This window comes from Porites lutea, chromosome 12, assembly GCF_958299795.1.
Source record: "Porites lutea chromosome 12, jaPorLute2.1, whole genome shotgun sequence".
Lineage (NCBI taxonomy): Eukaryota > Metazoa > Cnidaria > Anthozoa > Scleractinia > Poritidae > Porites > Porites lutea.
Window position 1 is genome coordinate 2,625,851 of NC_133212.1, and position 15,241 is coordinate 2,641,091.

General features: G+C 38.6%; 4 protein-coding genes across 4 annotated transcripts; 1 reads left to right on the forward strand and 3 right to left on the reverse strand.

Moving 5' to 3' along the window:
* The first annotated feature begins 359 nt into the window (after positions 1 to 359).
* On the forward strand, positions 360 to 2,587 carry LOC140921298 (uncharacterized). Its single transcript, XM_073371290.1, has 3 exons — positions 360 to 616; positions 1,172 to 1,309; positions 2,327 to 2,587. Exons 1-3 carry the CDS (start codon positions 410 to 412, stop codon positions 2,450 to 2,452), a joined length of 471 nt encoding a protein of 156 aa, XP_073227391.1. The 5' UTR covers positions 360 to 409; the 3' UTR covers positions 2,453 to 2,587.
* A 2,608-nt stretch (positions 2,588 to 5,195) lies between these two features.
* On the reverse strand, positions 5,196 to 7,154 carry LOC140921289 (uncharacterized). The gene has a single exon (XM_073371279.1). The coding sequence runs from the start codon at positions 6,577 to 6,579 to the stop codon at positions 5,263 to 5,265; it is 1,317 nt and encodes a 438-aa protein (XP_073227380.1). The 5' UTR covers positions 6,580 to 7,154; the 3' UTR covers positions 5,196 to 5,262.
* A 186-nt stretch (positions 7,155 to 7,340) lies between these two features.
* On the reverse strand, positions 7,341 to 11,410 carry LOC140921425 (uncharacterized). The gene is made up of 3 exons (XM_073371419.1): positions 10,792 to 11,410; positions 9,817 to 9,899; positions 7,341 to 7,576 (listed from the first exon to the last, which is right to left on the reverse strand). Exons 1-3 carry the CDS (start codon positions 11,195 to 11,197, stop codon positions 7,538 to 7,540), a joined length of 528 nt encoding a protein of 175 aa, XP_073227520.1. The 5' UTR covers positions 11,198 to 11,410; the 3' UTR covers positions 7,341 to 7,537.
* Positions 11,411 to 11,725: 315 nt separating this feature from the next.
* Positions 11,726 to 15,011, reverse strand: LOC140921195 (uncharacterized). Its single transcript, XM_073371168.1, has 2 exons — positions 13,777 to 15,011; positions 11,726 to 12,718 (listed from the first exon to the last, which is right to left on the reverse strand). The coding sequence occupies exons 1-2, from the start codon at positions 14,951 to 14,953 to the stop codon at positions 12,396 to 12,398; spliced, it is 1,500 nt and encodes a 499-aa protein (XP_073227269.1). The 5' UTR covers positions 14,954 to 15,011; the 3' UTR covers positions 11,726 to 12,395.
* Positions 15,012 to 15,241: the final 230 nt, after the last annotated feature.

Below are 15,241 nucleotides of genomic sequence, written 5' to 3' on the forward strand. Positions count from 1 at the left end.
TAGAGAAAAACCTCCTCACTAAAATTGAACGAGTTAGTCTCAAAGAGGGAGGGGTGTTCTTTCGAGGGGATATGGAAATCACAACAATCTTTATTAGAAGGCTATTAAACTGAGACTCTATCTCTCCGGGGGTTTGATAAACATATTAGGATAACAAAGCGTGATTTTACTAACAAAAGCAGTTTTTGTTTTAAGTGATCATGTTTTTGTAAACAGGCACAGATGTGGGAAATGAGTTTAAACTGATTTCAAAGCTGCTCAAACAAACCTAGAGTGCCTTTGTACAACTTAAAGTTTAACTGAGCATGCGTGATATGATATCCAATAGTTTGAGGGTCTATATAATCAGAAACAGAATCGTCTTTGGGCATCAGTGTCTTCCATAACACAAAGAAGAATCAACGACAAGATGATCGCCAACGTAGCTTTGCTGTTTCTCGTCGCAGTGGCCGTTTCTGCCAAAGTTGAAATGGAGTATCATCCACAAGCCGTGCTTCACTACTTGGAGCTGAAGGATCAGCACCTGGCGAGGAAGGTTCGAGGCATGCTCAAGCTCGATGCAGACTTCCCTAGGCCCAGCCCGAGTTTGCCCCCAGGTATCTCAAAGGGACTAGTCGTAAGTATTTAGTTAAACGTTTTGCGGTACTTAATAATTATAGCCTTCAAAGGTCCCAGTGCAAGTATCAAACGTTTCCGTCAATAGAAATTTCTGCTTCTTTGATTGCAGTCAAGGATTTCTTTCACAGATTCATAAAAGGCTTCATGAACACCACTTTTAAAAAGGAAACACTGACATCGAAGAATATTACATAAAGTGGCTTAAGAATAGTAAGCCAAAATTAAGACCAATCAGGGCCTCCTCGCAGATAGCCTAATTCTCAGACGTCCGAGGTCGTTCGCTGTCCCTTTCGCTTCCCTCCCTCTCTCGGGAGAGGGAGGGAGGGAAGCGAAATTAAAGGGACCGCGAACAACCTCGGACGTCTGAGAATTAGGCTATCTCGCAGAAAGCCCGGTAAGCTTTATCGACTTTCGACACGTTTTTCTTTGCAAAAATTTTGACGTGTTTAGATGGAGGGCTATATCTTGGTTGTTGCTTTTCCTTTGTAAAAAGAAAAAAGACCTTAACCAGACTAGGCTTTTAATATTGTTATTTAAATATTTTTTAAAATAGAAACACTGTGTCGGTGAAGCCATCAAATGCCACATCGCAGCTGATGAGGATGCTTGTGGACATTTAAAGTGCATAAAATCTACGGCTTGTTGTCTGTATGTGGCCGGCGTTCGAATAAAGCATCTACCTGAACCTGTGGTAAGTTCCGCTTATCAACTATTTCACTTAACATTTAAATTAAATTGAAAAATAGGAGCATCTCTGGTCCCTGAGGCCCGAAGCTGCCGGGAGGATGAGGCACCTTATGTTGGACTACTGTTTCTGTGAAGGCCATGGCGAGGTTTTCATGCCACTTTTTTCGTGGATGGAATATAGGAATAAGAAAGTTTTCGTCTGGAATAGGGTGTCGTATCAATAATTTGAAGAATCAGTACAAGCTAAGAGCTCTAGGGTACCCACGGCACAGTCGCACCCACAAATTCATAGAGTATATCCCTCGGGTTCGTGGTTTAGGCTTGACATCTGAAAGTCTGGGTTTATAAGTCCTTGGGGTACACTAGTACGATTCTAGGGATTTACCAGTCTGTTTCAAATTTCCTGTAAAAGTTTTTTTTAGCTCGCGTAAACGAGATGGGATATTTTTTGAAAGAAAAGTTGGAAATATTTTAAAAATTGAACTTTTTTAGGCAGGGGGAGGGCCGACAGGGCATTCAATGTAATTCAATGTTACAGTTAACCGAGCAGTAAAGCTTTACTGATTTCTCCATTTACACGGGGTCAAACCTCGTACCTTAATTGGTCTTGAAACTTTAACACAAACTACACTACTGATAAACTAATATACCTTTGGGATACAAAATAATCAGATATAGATCATTTTTGGTCACGTTATCTTGAAGGCAGTGAGTGTGTTAGGTCTAAACTTGAAAATAGCCCTGGGGTTCCTGTCCGAAAATCAGGGCGATTCTTTACATAAGACGTTACTCCACCCTACCTTTAACTACCTCAGTTTCCAGGCAGGTCACAAGCGTAACTGTATAACTTTAGGGAATCAACAACAACAACAATAAGAACGGGTATTGCTGTGATGAAATTACCAGATAGTGGTCCAGGCTAAAAACGGGGAATTAATAGATTTCGTAAAATAACTAATGGTTTTGAAGGGAGTTTTTCATATTAACTGTGTTTTGGGGTTTCTATTTTGATTTACTCAAGAAAAAATGTCTACCAATCATTCCGTGCTGCCTGGAGGGAAGCGACAGCTGCGAGGAGAAACTGGGATGTTTCGTGAAGTTTGGAAATTGCGCAAAGGTGCTTGGGGACGAGAAATACAGGAAGTAATCAACTTTGCCAAAGGAACCGGAATTAACGAGAAAAACCTGACAAACCTGCATAACAAGTAGTCTTAAAAGTAGAAATCAGTTGTCATGGATAAAGGAGTGTAGCAATTAATAAAAAGGGTGATTATGAGCAAAATGTTGTTCAATTGATCAGTAATTCCCAGCTTGTTAGATGAAAAATGAAGGTTAAACGTCAGTTAGAAGGCCCCAGCTAGGACGATTACGAGTACGAGATTTTCTCAATACTGAGTATTGGTCGCGCGTGAACCAGTGTCATTTTGGCGGGAAAACGTGATACTGTAGCCGTCGTCATGAGCTTTAGCGAGAATGTCTTAATCGCGGGAACAAGTTATCAAATGTAAGAAGTTTTATTATTTTGCTATCGGGAAAGGGCTTAACCTCCTTCAGTATAAACAACCGTTCTATCTTTTTAGGTGAATGAAGTAAAATGAAGCTTTCCGGGGTGTCTTTGTTTTAGAACACGCAAAAAAACGTTAAATCTCGTACTCGTACTCGTTTTCATTTTCAAATTTAAAGCTCTCTAGTATTCTCCCTATTGATTCCCTTGAAGAACTAGTTGTGAGAATTTGGTAAAAGGTCAGAGCATTTTCCAATAGGTGATCATTTGATCAACTCTCATAACCTTTTGTCTTTGCACCGATATTGTAAGGAGAATATTAATCTTGGTGGGACTTTAAAGATTAAAAAATGTCAGTCCTGTGTTCTTGACAAGAAGGCGTCGGTCTTTGTAGGGCCGTGGAGAAGTTTCAAGGTCGCTCGCGCTTGTGCATAAGTGTTTCCCTCGGGCGCTCTATAAAAACTAACCAAATAAAATAACCTGCGCCTGCCACACAAGCTAGGCCAGCCAATCTCAGTACTAATGTCATCTTGAATTTAAATTTTTACTGTTAATGTCGAAAACGCGGTGTTTTGTATTTTCGAATTATAAGCTGCTTTCCCTTTTGTTTTATGAAAAGCTAAGTACTAAACCTGGTTTTCGTTTATCTGTAATGGTCTACTTCGGTCTTCTGCGACGATCGAAAAACTATAAAAAAAGACTATATGCGTCGGATGCCCGGGGGGTACTCAGCAAACGTTTATAAGGCTCACCCCCTCCTCTAGAATAGCCGCATAAACATAACAACTTTCTTTAATTTACCAAACATGTTTCGACGTAGCCTGTGTACAGACGTCCCCCTCCTCAGAAAAAATCGGGAGTCGAGAGTCTCCTCTCCCGATTTTTCCTGAGGGAGGGGGGATGTCTGTACACAGGCTAGTTTCGACGGTACATTCGTCATCTTCAGTGTTACACATATTGTGAAATCGCCTTTGAATTTAAGGTGATTCCCTGGTTTTGCACTGCGCATCTCTTACAGCGCATAACAAGATGGCCTCCGTAAAAAAGAGCATGTGAAGTAACATTATTAAAATGAAGTTGACCGAAGAGAAACGCTATTGCAATTTTTGCTTGCGGTTGTTTCTTGCCGAGGTGAGACTCCATGTCGTGGGAATGTTCATAACGTAAGCAGTACGCGTGTTGCTGAGTTCGACTTCCTCACGGAGAACCTCGATAGTGGATGTTTAATTTGTGCTTATTCACTTTGATTTTCATTTAAACGCTTTCTTTATCACATTGTGTCCTAAATGTGATATCTCGATGTAAATTCTGTAAAAACGGATTTTTTAATACTTTCTTCCCCCTTTCGCATACATTCTATTTTGAAACTCGCCCCAGTCTTCTCTCAAAAATCAAGGAAAATGCGTTTGGAGCGCACTTTCTGCAGCTCTACCGCAAAAACGAGTACGCTGACCCCCATTTTTTATTTCATGATTTTAATAAGGACAGTGCTTCCTTTCAGTGAGAAAAAAATTGGCACAAATCTATGTTCAGTTTTTCGGCAATTTTACTAAATTGTACGGATTGAGCTATCACTTGTCGAATAGCGCGTGTCCAATTTAATTCTACTTTGGAGCGTAAAGTAAAAACAAGGGCATTAAAAGGCATTTTTCTGGTACGTTAGTGGATAAACAATACATTAAAGTCAAATTCTGTGCGATACCACATGCATCAGTGAAAAAATCTTTCCATTTTGTCTAGTTTTGGGCTGCGGGTGGCTTTTGTCAAAGGGTCCAAAATAGCCGTATTTGTCAGCATTGTGACGTCAAAACGAGCACGGTTACCCCAACTTTTTATAGCCTTTTTATCATCTTCTTGACTTGTTACATCAGTGTACCAAGTTTCATCTACAATCTATGTTAGGTTCTTTTACTAGGGAATCACCTTAAATCGCGCGCGCGTTTGCAATATTGCGTACTAAAAGTTTAAATTAGTGACACTTAGGTACTTACAAGGCGAGAGTCAGGTTAATGTGTTTCACCTGATGGTTAAGGTCGGCTTTCTCCCATTTTATTTCCATTTTTTTTCCTCCTCTAGTATACCTTCTATTGACAAATGGTACCCCTTTCACATACATAGTTCAAAACTTTGCATCCCTTTTAAACTGGACTGTCTAATAAATATGATTCAATGACCAGACTTTTTACAACCATAATTGCATATGTTAGCCTTTTTGGGACTTTTTACAGACCAAAATGACAGATCTCCTAACACTTCATATGCCTGAAGCCTGAAAGAGGTACCTCTTTCAGGGGTATAGGCTATTGTAGGAAGCACTCCCATCCCCGAGGTCGGATATGTTCAGACCATCTCAGCTTTTAGCGATCGCAGACTACAACAAGAACAATAACAATTTATTCAATTTGAACTTACAAAACACAAACACTGGCCGCAAACTATATAGTTATATAACCTTACGACATATGCAGCGAAGAATCGTTTGTGGTCTCAGATACAATGTCGATGTAATATTCCAGCTCCGTAGCCGTAGCAAACTTGGGTCTCTTAAATTTCTGGTAAAAATTCATTTCAGTCGAAGGTCTGAACGCATCACACAGTATACGGTATTGTTGCCAAGAAGGAACCGCTGTGAAATCTCCAAACCTCTTTTGTCGCATTTGACTTGAAGAAGTGGGAGCTGAACTTGCTTTAAGATGCGGAAAGCGAGAGTGGAAGGGTGCTAGATAGTGCTGTCTTTGATTCGCAGCTTTTCGGTGGGATGTAGTTTGTGTCGCCGGCATAGTGGCTTTTTTCCCATCCGAAACATCTTCACCTTCAAAAACCAGCGTTCGGATCGAAGATCTTCTGGATAGATCTTCTGGAGTGGTCATGGGTGGGTTTGGAGGGATATCACTTGCAATGCTGTGTAAACTGGGCTGATTTTCTACACGTTCTTCGACAGGCGCATTTCCGTGTTTAAAACAAGGCAGTTCATTTTCACATTGAATTTTAGGCTGTTTCTGATCGTCTTTACAATGTTGTCGTTGTTTCGTATTCAAATTCGCGTCGGTCGCCATGAAATTTTGTCTGTGTACCCTCGCCCTGAATGAAGTTAATCTTTCCTTTGAGTTTATTTTGTTATTATTGTTGGAGTTGTGACTTCCTTTCTCTTTGATGTTTTGCGATGATGTAACCTCCTTCGTAGCAACAGTGTTTGCCTTCCTTGTTGAAGTGAACTTTCTCCCTGGAAGCTTTAGATAATGCCTATTTATGCTAGAAGCTTTACCTTTCGGAGTCTTTGACTTTTGTCCGTAAACTCTCCTTAGATTGGTGTCTTTTTCTGCTTCATCTTTGTTACCAGAAAGGTACAGAACTTTGAAACCAGAATTCAGCCTTGCTATGTCGCTCCGGTAATGATGAAAATTTAATATATGCTCGTAACATTCAGGTACAAAATTCTGCACCAGCTCTTCAGATTTTTTGTCCATCAAGGCATAGTTCGTTTTACCAGGTGCTTGAGTTTGGGAGATAATTTCCCCTGCCTTTCGTGAAGTGCTTCGACGTGTGAGATTCTCTTCTCCAACGGTTGGTTCTGAGCGAAATGAAATAGTGCGAAATGCATTCTGCATACTTTCAACAAACGCCCTTTGTCGATGATCTTCAAACTGTGATTTATCGCGTTTTTGAGATGTCACTGGGCCACGGTTTACACTAAATATGCAGTCATTTCTTCCGCGGATCTCTTTGCTGTCAGGCCTCAATTTGCGCGCATTTAACGAGCTTGTAGCCATTAATTGCCAGCGCAGGTCAGCAATTCAATTCAGTAAGAGGTCTTGGAATAGTTTGTTAGCAACGCAGTCATTGTTTATTTTAAGCAAATTGGTGATTAAAGCACGCGATGATTCCATTAAGTAAACAGGCTCAAAGATAAACATCTCTGTTGCAAAGCTGATTTGACAGAGGATTAACAGATTATGAGATCAGTTTGTCATTTATTCTCAAGAGTCCTGCTTTATTAAAAAGGCTTATTACATTTTAAGCATTCAGGTTGGGGTACTAATTTTTGCGGAAGTTAGGTTTTGTGATTGGCGATTTTGTGCGTTTTGCTGGAACTAATTTTTTGTGATTGGCTAAGACTACTTTACTTGTTAGGAATTTCTTTTCGCGATTAGCCTGCAAAACAGGCATTCTTCTTACTTAATTTTTTGCGTTTTTCGGGCGAACGAAGAGCAAAGCGGGCGAGGAGCGCGAGACACGTGTCTTCCCCCGTTGCGTGTGTCTCGCGCTCCTCGCTCGCTTCGCGCTTGTCTTTGCTTTCCTGTAAAACGTGAAAAAACAACGCCCATTCTGCAGGCTATTTTGCGAGTTTCAGCAACGTGCATACAACACTTGTACATATTCAATAAAACTACTTTAAGAAAATTGAAAATCACTGTATGGACTGACATTCCTCAATATTATTATCGTCATTATTATTATTATTATTATTATTATTATTATCATTATTATCATTATTATTATTATTATTATTATTATTATTATTATTGGTTGGGTTGTTACCTCAGAGACATCAAAATTCTCCAATAAACAACAACAAAAAAAAGAACGAAAATGCAATTAGGCCTTCATTCATACTCAAAATAGAAAAATACACCACTGGTGTCCAAAAATATTTGTTTACAACATTATTCAATAGTTTTATAACTATGTGCATCCTACTGGTTAGAATTAAATAGTGTCTATCCAGTTTTACATAGACTCCAAAATTCTCTTAATTCCTTGAGCTTCCTGGAAGAAAAAAAAAACAAATAACTAATACATTAATAAAAAAGTAATGGTGAACAAAGTAAGGCTGTAACAATCAATTAATCGCAATATTAACGCTGCAATAGCAAAAATGAAACATCGATAACAATCATAATGTACCAAGCTATCAATAGTTTCGATAGTTTCTACGCTACTAACGTTTTGATTTCTTTGGATAATAAAGGCACCCTTTTTTACCCATCTTTAATTCTTGAGGTCACAATAACAGTAAATAAGAACCTGAAAAAAATCTACCGTCGTAGAATGTTTTAGAGTCTTGATTCTTGAACTGCATAGTACCTGTATTGTATCAGTGTTCTCCCCAGGATCTTGGGAAGGCCAGGGGGCATTCTGAAAAAATCCTAATCTCTTCAAGATCTTGTTGCTTAGTCTATTCCGCAGTTATTTTTGGACAACCTTCCACACACGTGGGAATTTAGTTTAGTATTTCATGTAATATCCCATAAAGTGTCCTTGAATTTATGGCTAACCGTGACATTCAACATAAAAAGTGGACGATATTGTGACAGGTTTCATGGAAGGGTAAATGAGCTGAAACCTTATCAATTGTGGGAAAAAGCAATGAAAAAACACTAGGTAATGTTTCAGTATCTTGGGACAGGATCCCAGTTCCAGATGTTTAACTGCATAAGGTTTCTTCAGTTTTAAGCCAGGTGGCAACGACGCGTATAGTCTTTTTTTATAGTTTTTCAATCGTTGCAGAAGACCGAAGTAGACCATTACAGGGGCGGATCTAGGGGGAGGGTGCAGGGGGTGCACACCCCCCCCCCCCCTGAGATGACCTGCGGTTTTCTAATACAACTGGTATTCTGCAAAAAAACAAAAACTATGTGGTTTATTGGTGTTGAAGTAGAGCAAGAGAGGAGTGCACCCCCTCCTAAAAAGAATCCTGGATCCGCCCCTGCATTACACATAAACGAAAACCAGGTTTAGTACTTAGCTTTTCATAAAACAAAAGGGAAAGCAGCTTATAATTCGAAAATACAAAACACCGCGTTTTCGACAATAACAGTAAAAATTTAAATTCAAGATGACATTAGTACTGAGATTGGCTGGCCTAGCTTGTGTGGCAATGATAGTTAAAATTTCCCAATAGTTACCCCTAGAACAAAGTGTGGCTACAAGAATACCAACAAAAGATGTTCCCTTGGGGGAACGTACTCCCTTTAATGGCCTATATGGGGGGGGTCTTCCCTAAAGGGGTACCTTTTTTTAGGCCACAGGAATATCAAGATAAAAGGGTAAGGATTTCACTCACTGAAGTATATTTGAAAGGGTCGGAAAGTGTCTGTCATTTTGGTCTGTAAAAGGACCCAAAAAGGGCTGACAGATGCATTTTTTGGCTGTGAAGATGTTAAGTATATTTCCAGGTTAAGTGATTTATTCATATTTAAAAGGCACTACATTTACAATAGTTAAAAAGGGTGCAGCATTCTAAACTAGTTATACGAAAGGGTCACCATTATCAATAGAAGGAACATGAAAGAGGTGCGTATAAAAATGGTATATAAAAGGGTAACGGGCTTACACATTGGGGTGGAGCCTCCCTGAATAGAAATATAGAGACATGACTTCATTATTCACTCGCTTAAGGTAACTTCTTTTATTTTATCCCCCTTAACCTCAGTGTCGAGTATAAATTTTGAGAAATAATATTTTACTGCGCTTTTCACAAACATGCGAACTCTAAAGTTCAAAAGCTGCCTTCACAATTGCGTTTTTCGCTGCCATCAATCAAAATTACCATCACAAGAAACGAACCTTGAAACACAGAAACACACAAAACGGATCAAAATCCTGCGCTTTTCACAAACATACGAACTCTAAAGTTCAAAAGCTGCCTTCACAATTGCGTTTTTCGCTGCCATCAATCAAAATTACCATCACAAGAAACGAACCTTGAAACACAGAAACACACAAAACGGATCAAAATCCACCAATCCCAAATCACAAACCATGACCTTTTGAACCCGTTAAAGTAAAGTTTTGTTTCCTAGGAGGTTTGTTACAAAAAACGCAAAAAAAAAAAAAAATGCAATTGTCAGTTGGCTTTTGAACTTCAGAATTCCCATGTTTCTGAAAAGCGCAGTAATGTATCTATGCCTAAGGGTCTATTTATATTTAACAGTTTTTGTGAGTGTCTTGGTTATATCCACTAGTACAAGTACTGTTACCTTCCATTACATGATTGTATAACTAACCTGTGGATTTGAGAACACAAATGATCTCGAAATGTAAAGCTTTTTTGTCTGACTGTCAAATCTCCACATATTCAAGGAGACACCTAACAACAAACAAAAATATATATAATTATTTAGTATATACTAAAACAGTGGATAGTGTTTTTCGCATGCTCTGATTGGGTACTCAATTAGTGAATATCCTGCCCTATTCACTGATTCACCTCCAGTTCCTCCTAGCGAGCAATGCCAAACTCGCGTAAGTTGTGAGCAAAATGCCTTCCCGGTTTACTGCCATAACAAACAAAGAAATTTCACAACTAATCAAGCAAGCTGTTTCCGAAATACACAAAGAAGGTGACGAAGTTCGGTTTAGAAGTTTTAACAGGTAAAGCTTTGTCTTTTTTACTTGAATTTTCGATAAAACCCATGAAAAAGTTTTTTGTTTACCAATACAAATTAAGCTTAAGTCTTGCGTTACTTTATTTAGTTGAAAAAAAGAATCCACAACTCCTTTTGAAGAACTAAATATCCACCACTAACCACCTCCACTTCAGTGAATAATAACTGTTATATAATCAAACAATAAATTATCATTATTACTAATTATATTATGCTTCAAAGCATAACATTTGGAATACACAGTAGACAAAGATGTAGATCTAGACGCACACATACAAAACAGTAATTACACAATACACAATAATATTATTGGTACAGTAGCTGACATTCCACTGCTATGATCACATACCCCATTCGGTATCTAAAATTATTATCAGAATCAATGAACTGTTTTTAAAGGAAATATGCATTACATAATCTACTTGTCCACTAATTTCTTTAAAAATCTTATTCTTGGTGCAAGTGTTAAAATCTTCCAAAAACATGCTGGGGTGGGGCGAAGGCGTGTTCGCGGGAGTGATCTAGGAAAGATTTTAAGGCCGTTTTGTCCGATCGTGCGCCACTTCTCTTGCCATTAGTAGCTATATAGCTTACCTTGAACAGTCTTCCTGAATCTTGATGACTCGTCGCCAATAAAGAAAGAACCATTTGCAAAAGTAAACTGCTCAATATTTCTTGTGTTAATGATGACATCTTCCCGCAAAGGCGTGTACAGGGTTTCACCTTTAGGTCGACAATCTTCAGACTCAAAAATTGAACAACCAGCGTGGATTGTCAAAAATCTACGACAGCCCGGCCAAGAAGACCCAGCAGGCATTTGTGATGCGTCAGATCTCTTCGAGAACAAGCCATTCCCGCTTTCGTGTTGGCGAAAACCATCGCGTGAGTTTGCGGGACAATGATGTTGACTTGTTTCATCTGTTCTTGGCCTTTTAGCAGAAGCGAAACGATGATCACGCGAAGTCACGCATGGCAAAGATGCTTCCGTGTCGACATCCATTAGCAAAATATTGAATTCAAGTCATTAATAATAATGGTCGTGAATAACGCTCTCATGAAACAAATGGGTTCTGCATAAACAAGTTTGACAAGGCCTCCAGCAGTGTGCAAATCAATAATAATCCACAACAATAACAGAAACGAGATATCTACGCCATATTTTCGAAACTTGCGCCCCTCTTTTCAGCCTCGTTTCTAGGAGGAGGCCGATAACATTGGTATGTAGACTTCATGTAAGAATCACTAAGGAAATACACAAAAAAGTAAAAAAGATGAAAACAAAGGTTTTGTAGTTTTATATGTTGAAAGCTTCCTGACGGTGCACAGTCCTTTGTTGTTCACAGATTGTGCCTGAATAAATAAATGGCACATTTCTCTTAGTCCATGGTCCTGTTTTTAAAAAGCATCACCCTTTATTTACAGTTATGCCCCCCCAAAAATATGATGTTTGTAAACCAATCTGGATGTGGCTCAGTTTTACTTGACCTGTAAAAGAGACTATACTTAAACAGGCAACCAAAGTATTATGACTGATTGAATTGCGCTAAATATGTCGATAACACATGCAGTCTTCAACTCGATATAATGCCATTTGCTTTTTTTTATACTTGGTTTGTAACCACATGAAAAGGCAGCCATGGGGGTTGCCAAATCAAAGAAACCTTTTTTGGAGATTTTCATTAAAAAAATAATAAAGTTCCCAACAGAAGAAAATGAGACAAGGAAAAAAACTGTCTCTCGCTCTACCAAGTTCCATATTAATTTTTTAAGGCACAATGTTTGCTTTAGTGTTAGTAGCATTGTTGTTGAAATAATCTTCCACAGAATGCCATAACTTGAGGTGAGTCACCTTTAATATGACAACCTTATTCTCCTAGTACACCACAAACATGTAAACCAGTTTTTGTCTTGAATCCTTATAAGCCATGTATTTTTAAAAGTGCTAAAATAAATAAATAAATAAAGTATTTTATACACCATTTCAAAACTACCTGACTTGTGCTCAAGATTAGAAGTATAAAAACAAATGGAAACTGATTTAGTTTGTGAAAATTTTGTTGTTTTTGGGTGTGGTTGAATCTATCGATGGTTAGCTATTGAGCCATGCGTGGTTATTAATCAGTGTTGTTCAATCTTTTGTATTACATGACTTGGAATCCAATGTAACACCATGCAGACACCAAAAATTTAAAAGGACTTTAGTCATAATCATCTAAGTTCAGTGATGGTGCAAAATTATGCACCATCATTTTGACTCTTTCTTTGCTTTTTCCAATTCGCTGTACAGTATCCTCAACCAATGACAGTCTTTCTTTTTCCTCGTTGTATCTAAGCTCCAAGTCATGACATCTGTTTTCGCAATCCTCCTCTTTTACTTTTATCGCATCAAGCTCTGTTTGAAGCCGATTAATCGTATCTTTTATCTCTGTTTCATCCATTTCCAGTTTTTTCATTAATTTCTTTTCATCAAGAAGCTGCTCTGTGACTTCTTCCATGGTGTTAAGAATGGTTTCAGCTTCACCTAAAAGTACATTTAATGCATAAAGTTACTGTTAGCTGGCAAATGCAATTGAGCTTCCCCAAATCAGTTAATTCTGCCAAAGAAGAACTGTATATAAAAACAACAACCAGGGCTCCAATCCCTAGGATTTTACTGTAACAATAATATTGTTTCCGGCACCATGCCTTTACCGTGGTTTAAAATAAGGGAACCGAAAAATAGTTTCCCAGTGTCATTTTCAGCCTTAGAGGCCAATTTTCAGAAATTCACTATTTTTCCACTCAGATTCTTAAGCAGTAGAGCAATTCTTAGTTATAACTCGGGTTATATATGAAACTAATTAGATTAGCATCTATCATCTTTCTATTGTTCACCATCTTGAATTGTTTCCAAAGAGCATTAAATGTTACCGGTTTATGGCTTTCAGGAAAAAGAAAAAAATATACAATGTATGACTTTCAAAATTGAAAACATTTACGAGGTGGGTTCCCATGAATTTTCATGGAACCAAAAATGTTACGGATGGTTTTTCACGATCTCTGGGAAACGAAAAATTGTTTTTCATGGAAATTAAAATCCTAGGGCTTGGGGCTCCAAAAAAGTCCCATATGGTAGTTCAGGAAAAGTAGATTTTCTTGCTGGGCAAGTAACTTTTAAAGCTTACTTGCCCAATGGGCAAAGGTTTTATGCATGTCATCTTTAACTAAATCATTAACTAAGACAAGCAAGAAGTGGCCCTGAGCTAGCAAAATGTGAGAGCTGCTTGCCCAAAGGGTAAGCTGGGACCTAAGTGTTTTTTTAGCCCTGAGTAATGCTGCTGAAGTGACTTAATTGCTCACTCAAATTTTGACCCTATCTTCTTAAGTTTAAGCCCAATCCTTTCCTCCCCTTCCTCAGCCAAATTTTTTATAGACACATTTATTGTTCTAGATATGGCAGCTTTTGGGAAATCAGAAGACCAGGTCATCGTTCTGGGATCTCCATACAGATGTTTCCCACTGCAGTTTAAGAAGCAATTAATCTTAGAGATCACACTGCCCCTTTAAAACTGCCTCAAACATGACATACAAAATACTCACTATTTAAAGCATTGCACCTCAAGGCTAATGACTGATATTCATCCACATATTGTCTAGTTTGTTCTTCCAACTTTTGAAGTCTTTCTTTCTCCTTTTGCTCTTTAAAGTCTGCAATTATTCCTTGCATGACAGTATTAACTGCAGTTGACCTGACGGTTGTTTGACAAGTCGGACATTTTTTGCATTCACGCAGACAGCTTTGGCAAAAGGTGTGTCCACAAGGTATAGCAGCCGTAGGCGTGTATTTGATGCCTGACATTATTTTATTGCACAGCGGACAGAAATGACTGGCAATGTCTGATTCAGTGTCGTCATCAACACTCTGCTGCATTCGTTTGTGATTGACAGTGGGCTGTAATGAAGCTTTTAGTTTCTGAGCCACAGTGTCTGCTAAGGCATTCAACATATCAGTTGATAACTCTGGTGTGTTAAATTTTGAAGAAGTTTCACTTGGAACAGTCGTATTACTTTGATTACTGTTAACCGTCAAATGATCACTCATGGCACCATGCCTAGATGGATTGTTTTCCTCATCGTCATCACCAACATGGTGATGGCTTTCAAGTTTATCATTGCCATGGAAGCTTGTATTTTGACTTGACTTTACAGATGTTCTTGACGATGGCCGTAGTTTATTATGAAGAGTCTGTTTACTTGATGAAAGAGCCGCACTACTTAAATTGCCCGAAGAACTGGAATTTCGATAATTAGAGGGTGTGTACTCTGTACTATTCAGCTGAAAATCACTCCGAGCAGATGATTGGGTTAAGCTAGGATTCCTGTTATGTTTGCCAGAAGCAGAAGGCGGTCTCTGTTTCTTTACAGCTGGGTTATCACCCTTTGATATCCAAGAGACCATATCTGAGTGGTCTCTCTGTGGCTCAGGATATAAAGGTTTCCTGCGTGGATTGCTGTAGGGGTTCCTGTGTGCAGAGCCCTCGGAAGAGCCACTAGCAAGAGTTGAAAGGGCTCTAACTTTTGGCACATCGGGAAGAGGAGTGTGCTCTTTGTTTATAGCCTTTAGTTTCGTCAACGAAGACTTCGATACTTCCCTTTCCTTCATCCATTGACTCTGTTTCTCGCGGATTGCCTTCACTTTTGCGACAGTCTCTTCTTTTGACTGATCGTTCGCTTTCTTTGATGATTTGGTCTGTAGTTTTTTTCCTTGCACAGACATGGTGACTTCGATCACGCACCACTTAGGTATTAACCTTAAGGTATTTTAATACTGCTGAGCTTGAAGTTGTGCTCAGATATGTTACCTGTAGAAAGAATAAATATAAATAATTATAAAATACCTTCGTTGACAACCGCAGTCCGCCATTTTGTTTTGTTTGCGGAAAAATTGGGAGGTTACCAAGGACAATCTTCTCGTTCGCAAAAATATTTTAGGGAGGGGTCCAGAAGGAAGAATATTAAGAAAGAAAACATTTATTAAATTGAAAATAATATATACCGATGATTA

Coding starts and splice junctions, on each gene's coding strand:
- LOC140921298 (XM_073371290.1), top strand. CDS start 410: ATGATCGCCAACGTAGCTTTGCTGTTTCTCGTCGCAGTGGCCGTTTCT. Junction 617..1,171: donor GTATCTCAAAGGGACTAGTC/GTAAGTATTTAG, acceptor TTTTTAAAATAG/AAACACTGTGTCGGTGAAGC. Junction 1,310..2,326: donor AGCATCTACCTGAACCTGTG/GTAAGTTCCGCT, acceptor GATTTACTCAAG/AAAAAATGTCTACCAATCAT.
- LOC140921195 (XM_073371168.1), bottom strand. CDS start 14,953: ATGTCTGTGCAAGGAAAAAAACTACAGACCAAATCATCAAAGAAAGCG. Junction 12,719..13,776: donor GAGGTGCAATGCTTTAAATA/GTGAGTATTTTG, acceptor ATGTACTTTTAG/GTGAAGCTGAAACCATTCTT.
- LOC140921289 (XM_073371279.1), bottom strand. CDS start 6,579: ATGGCTACAAGCTCGTTAAATGCGCGCAAATTGAGGCCTGACAGCAAA.
- LOC140921425 (XM_073371419.1), bottom strand. CDS start 11,197: ATGGATGTCGACACGGAAGCATCTTTGCCATGCGTGACTTCGCGTGAT. Junction 9,900..10,791: donor ATTCAGGAAGACTGTTCAAG/GTAAGCTATATA, acceptor GTTTGTTGTTAG/GTGTCTCCTTGAATATGTGG. Junction 7,577..9,816: donor TTGTGTTCTCAAATCCACAG/GTTAGTTATACA, acceptor TTTTTCTTCCAG/GAAGCTCAAGGAATTAAGAG.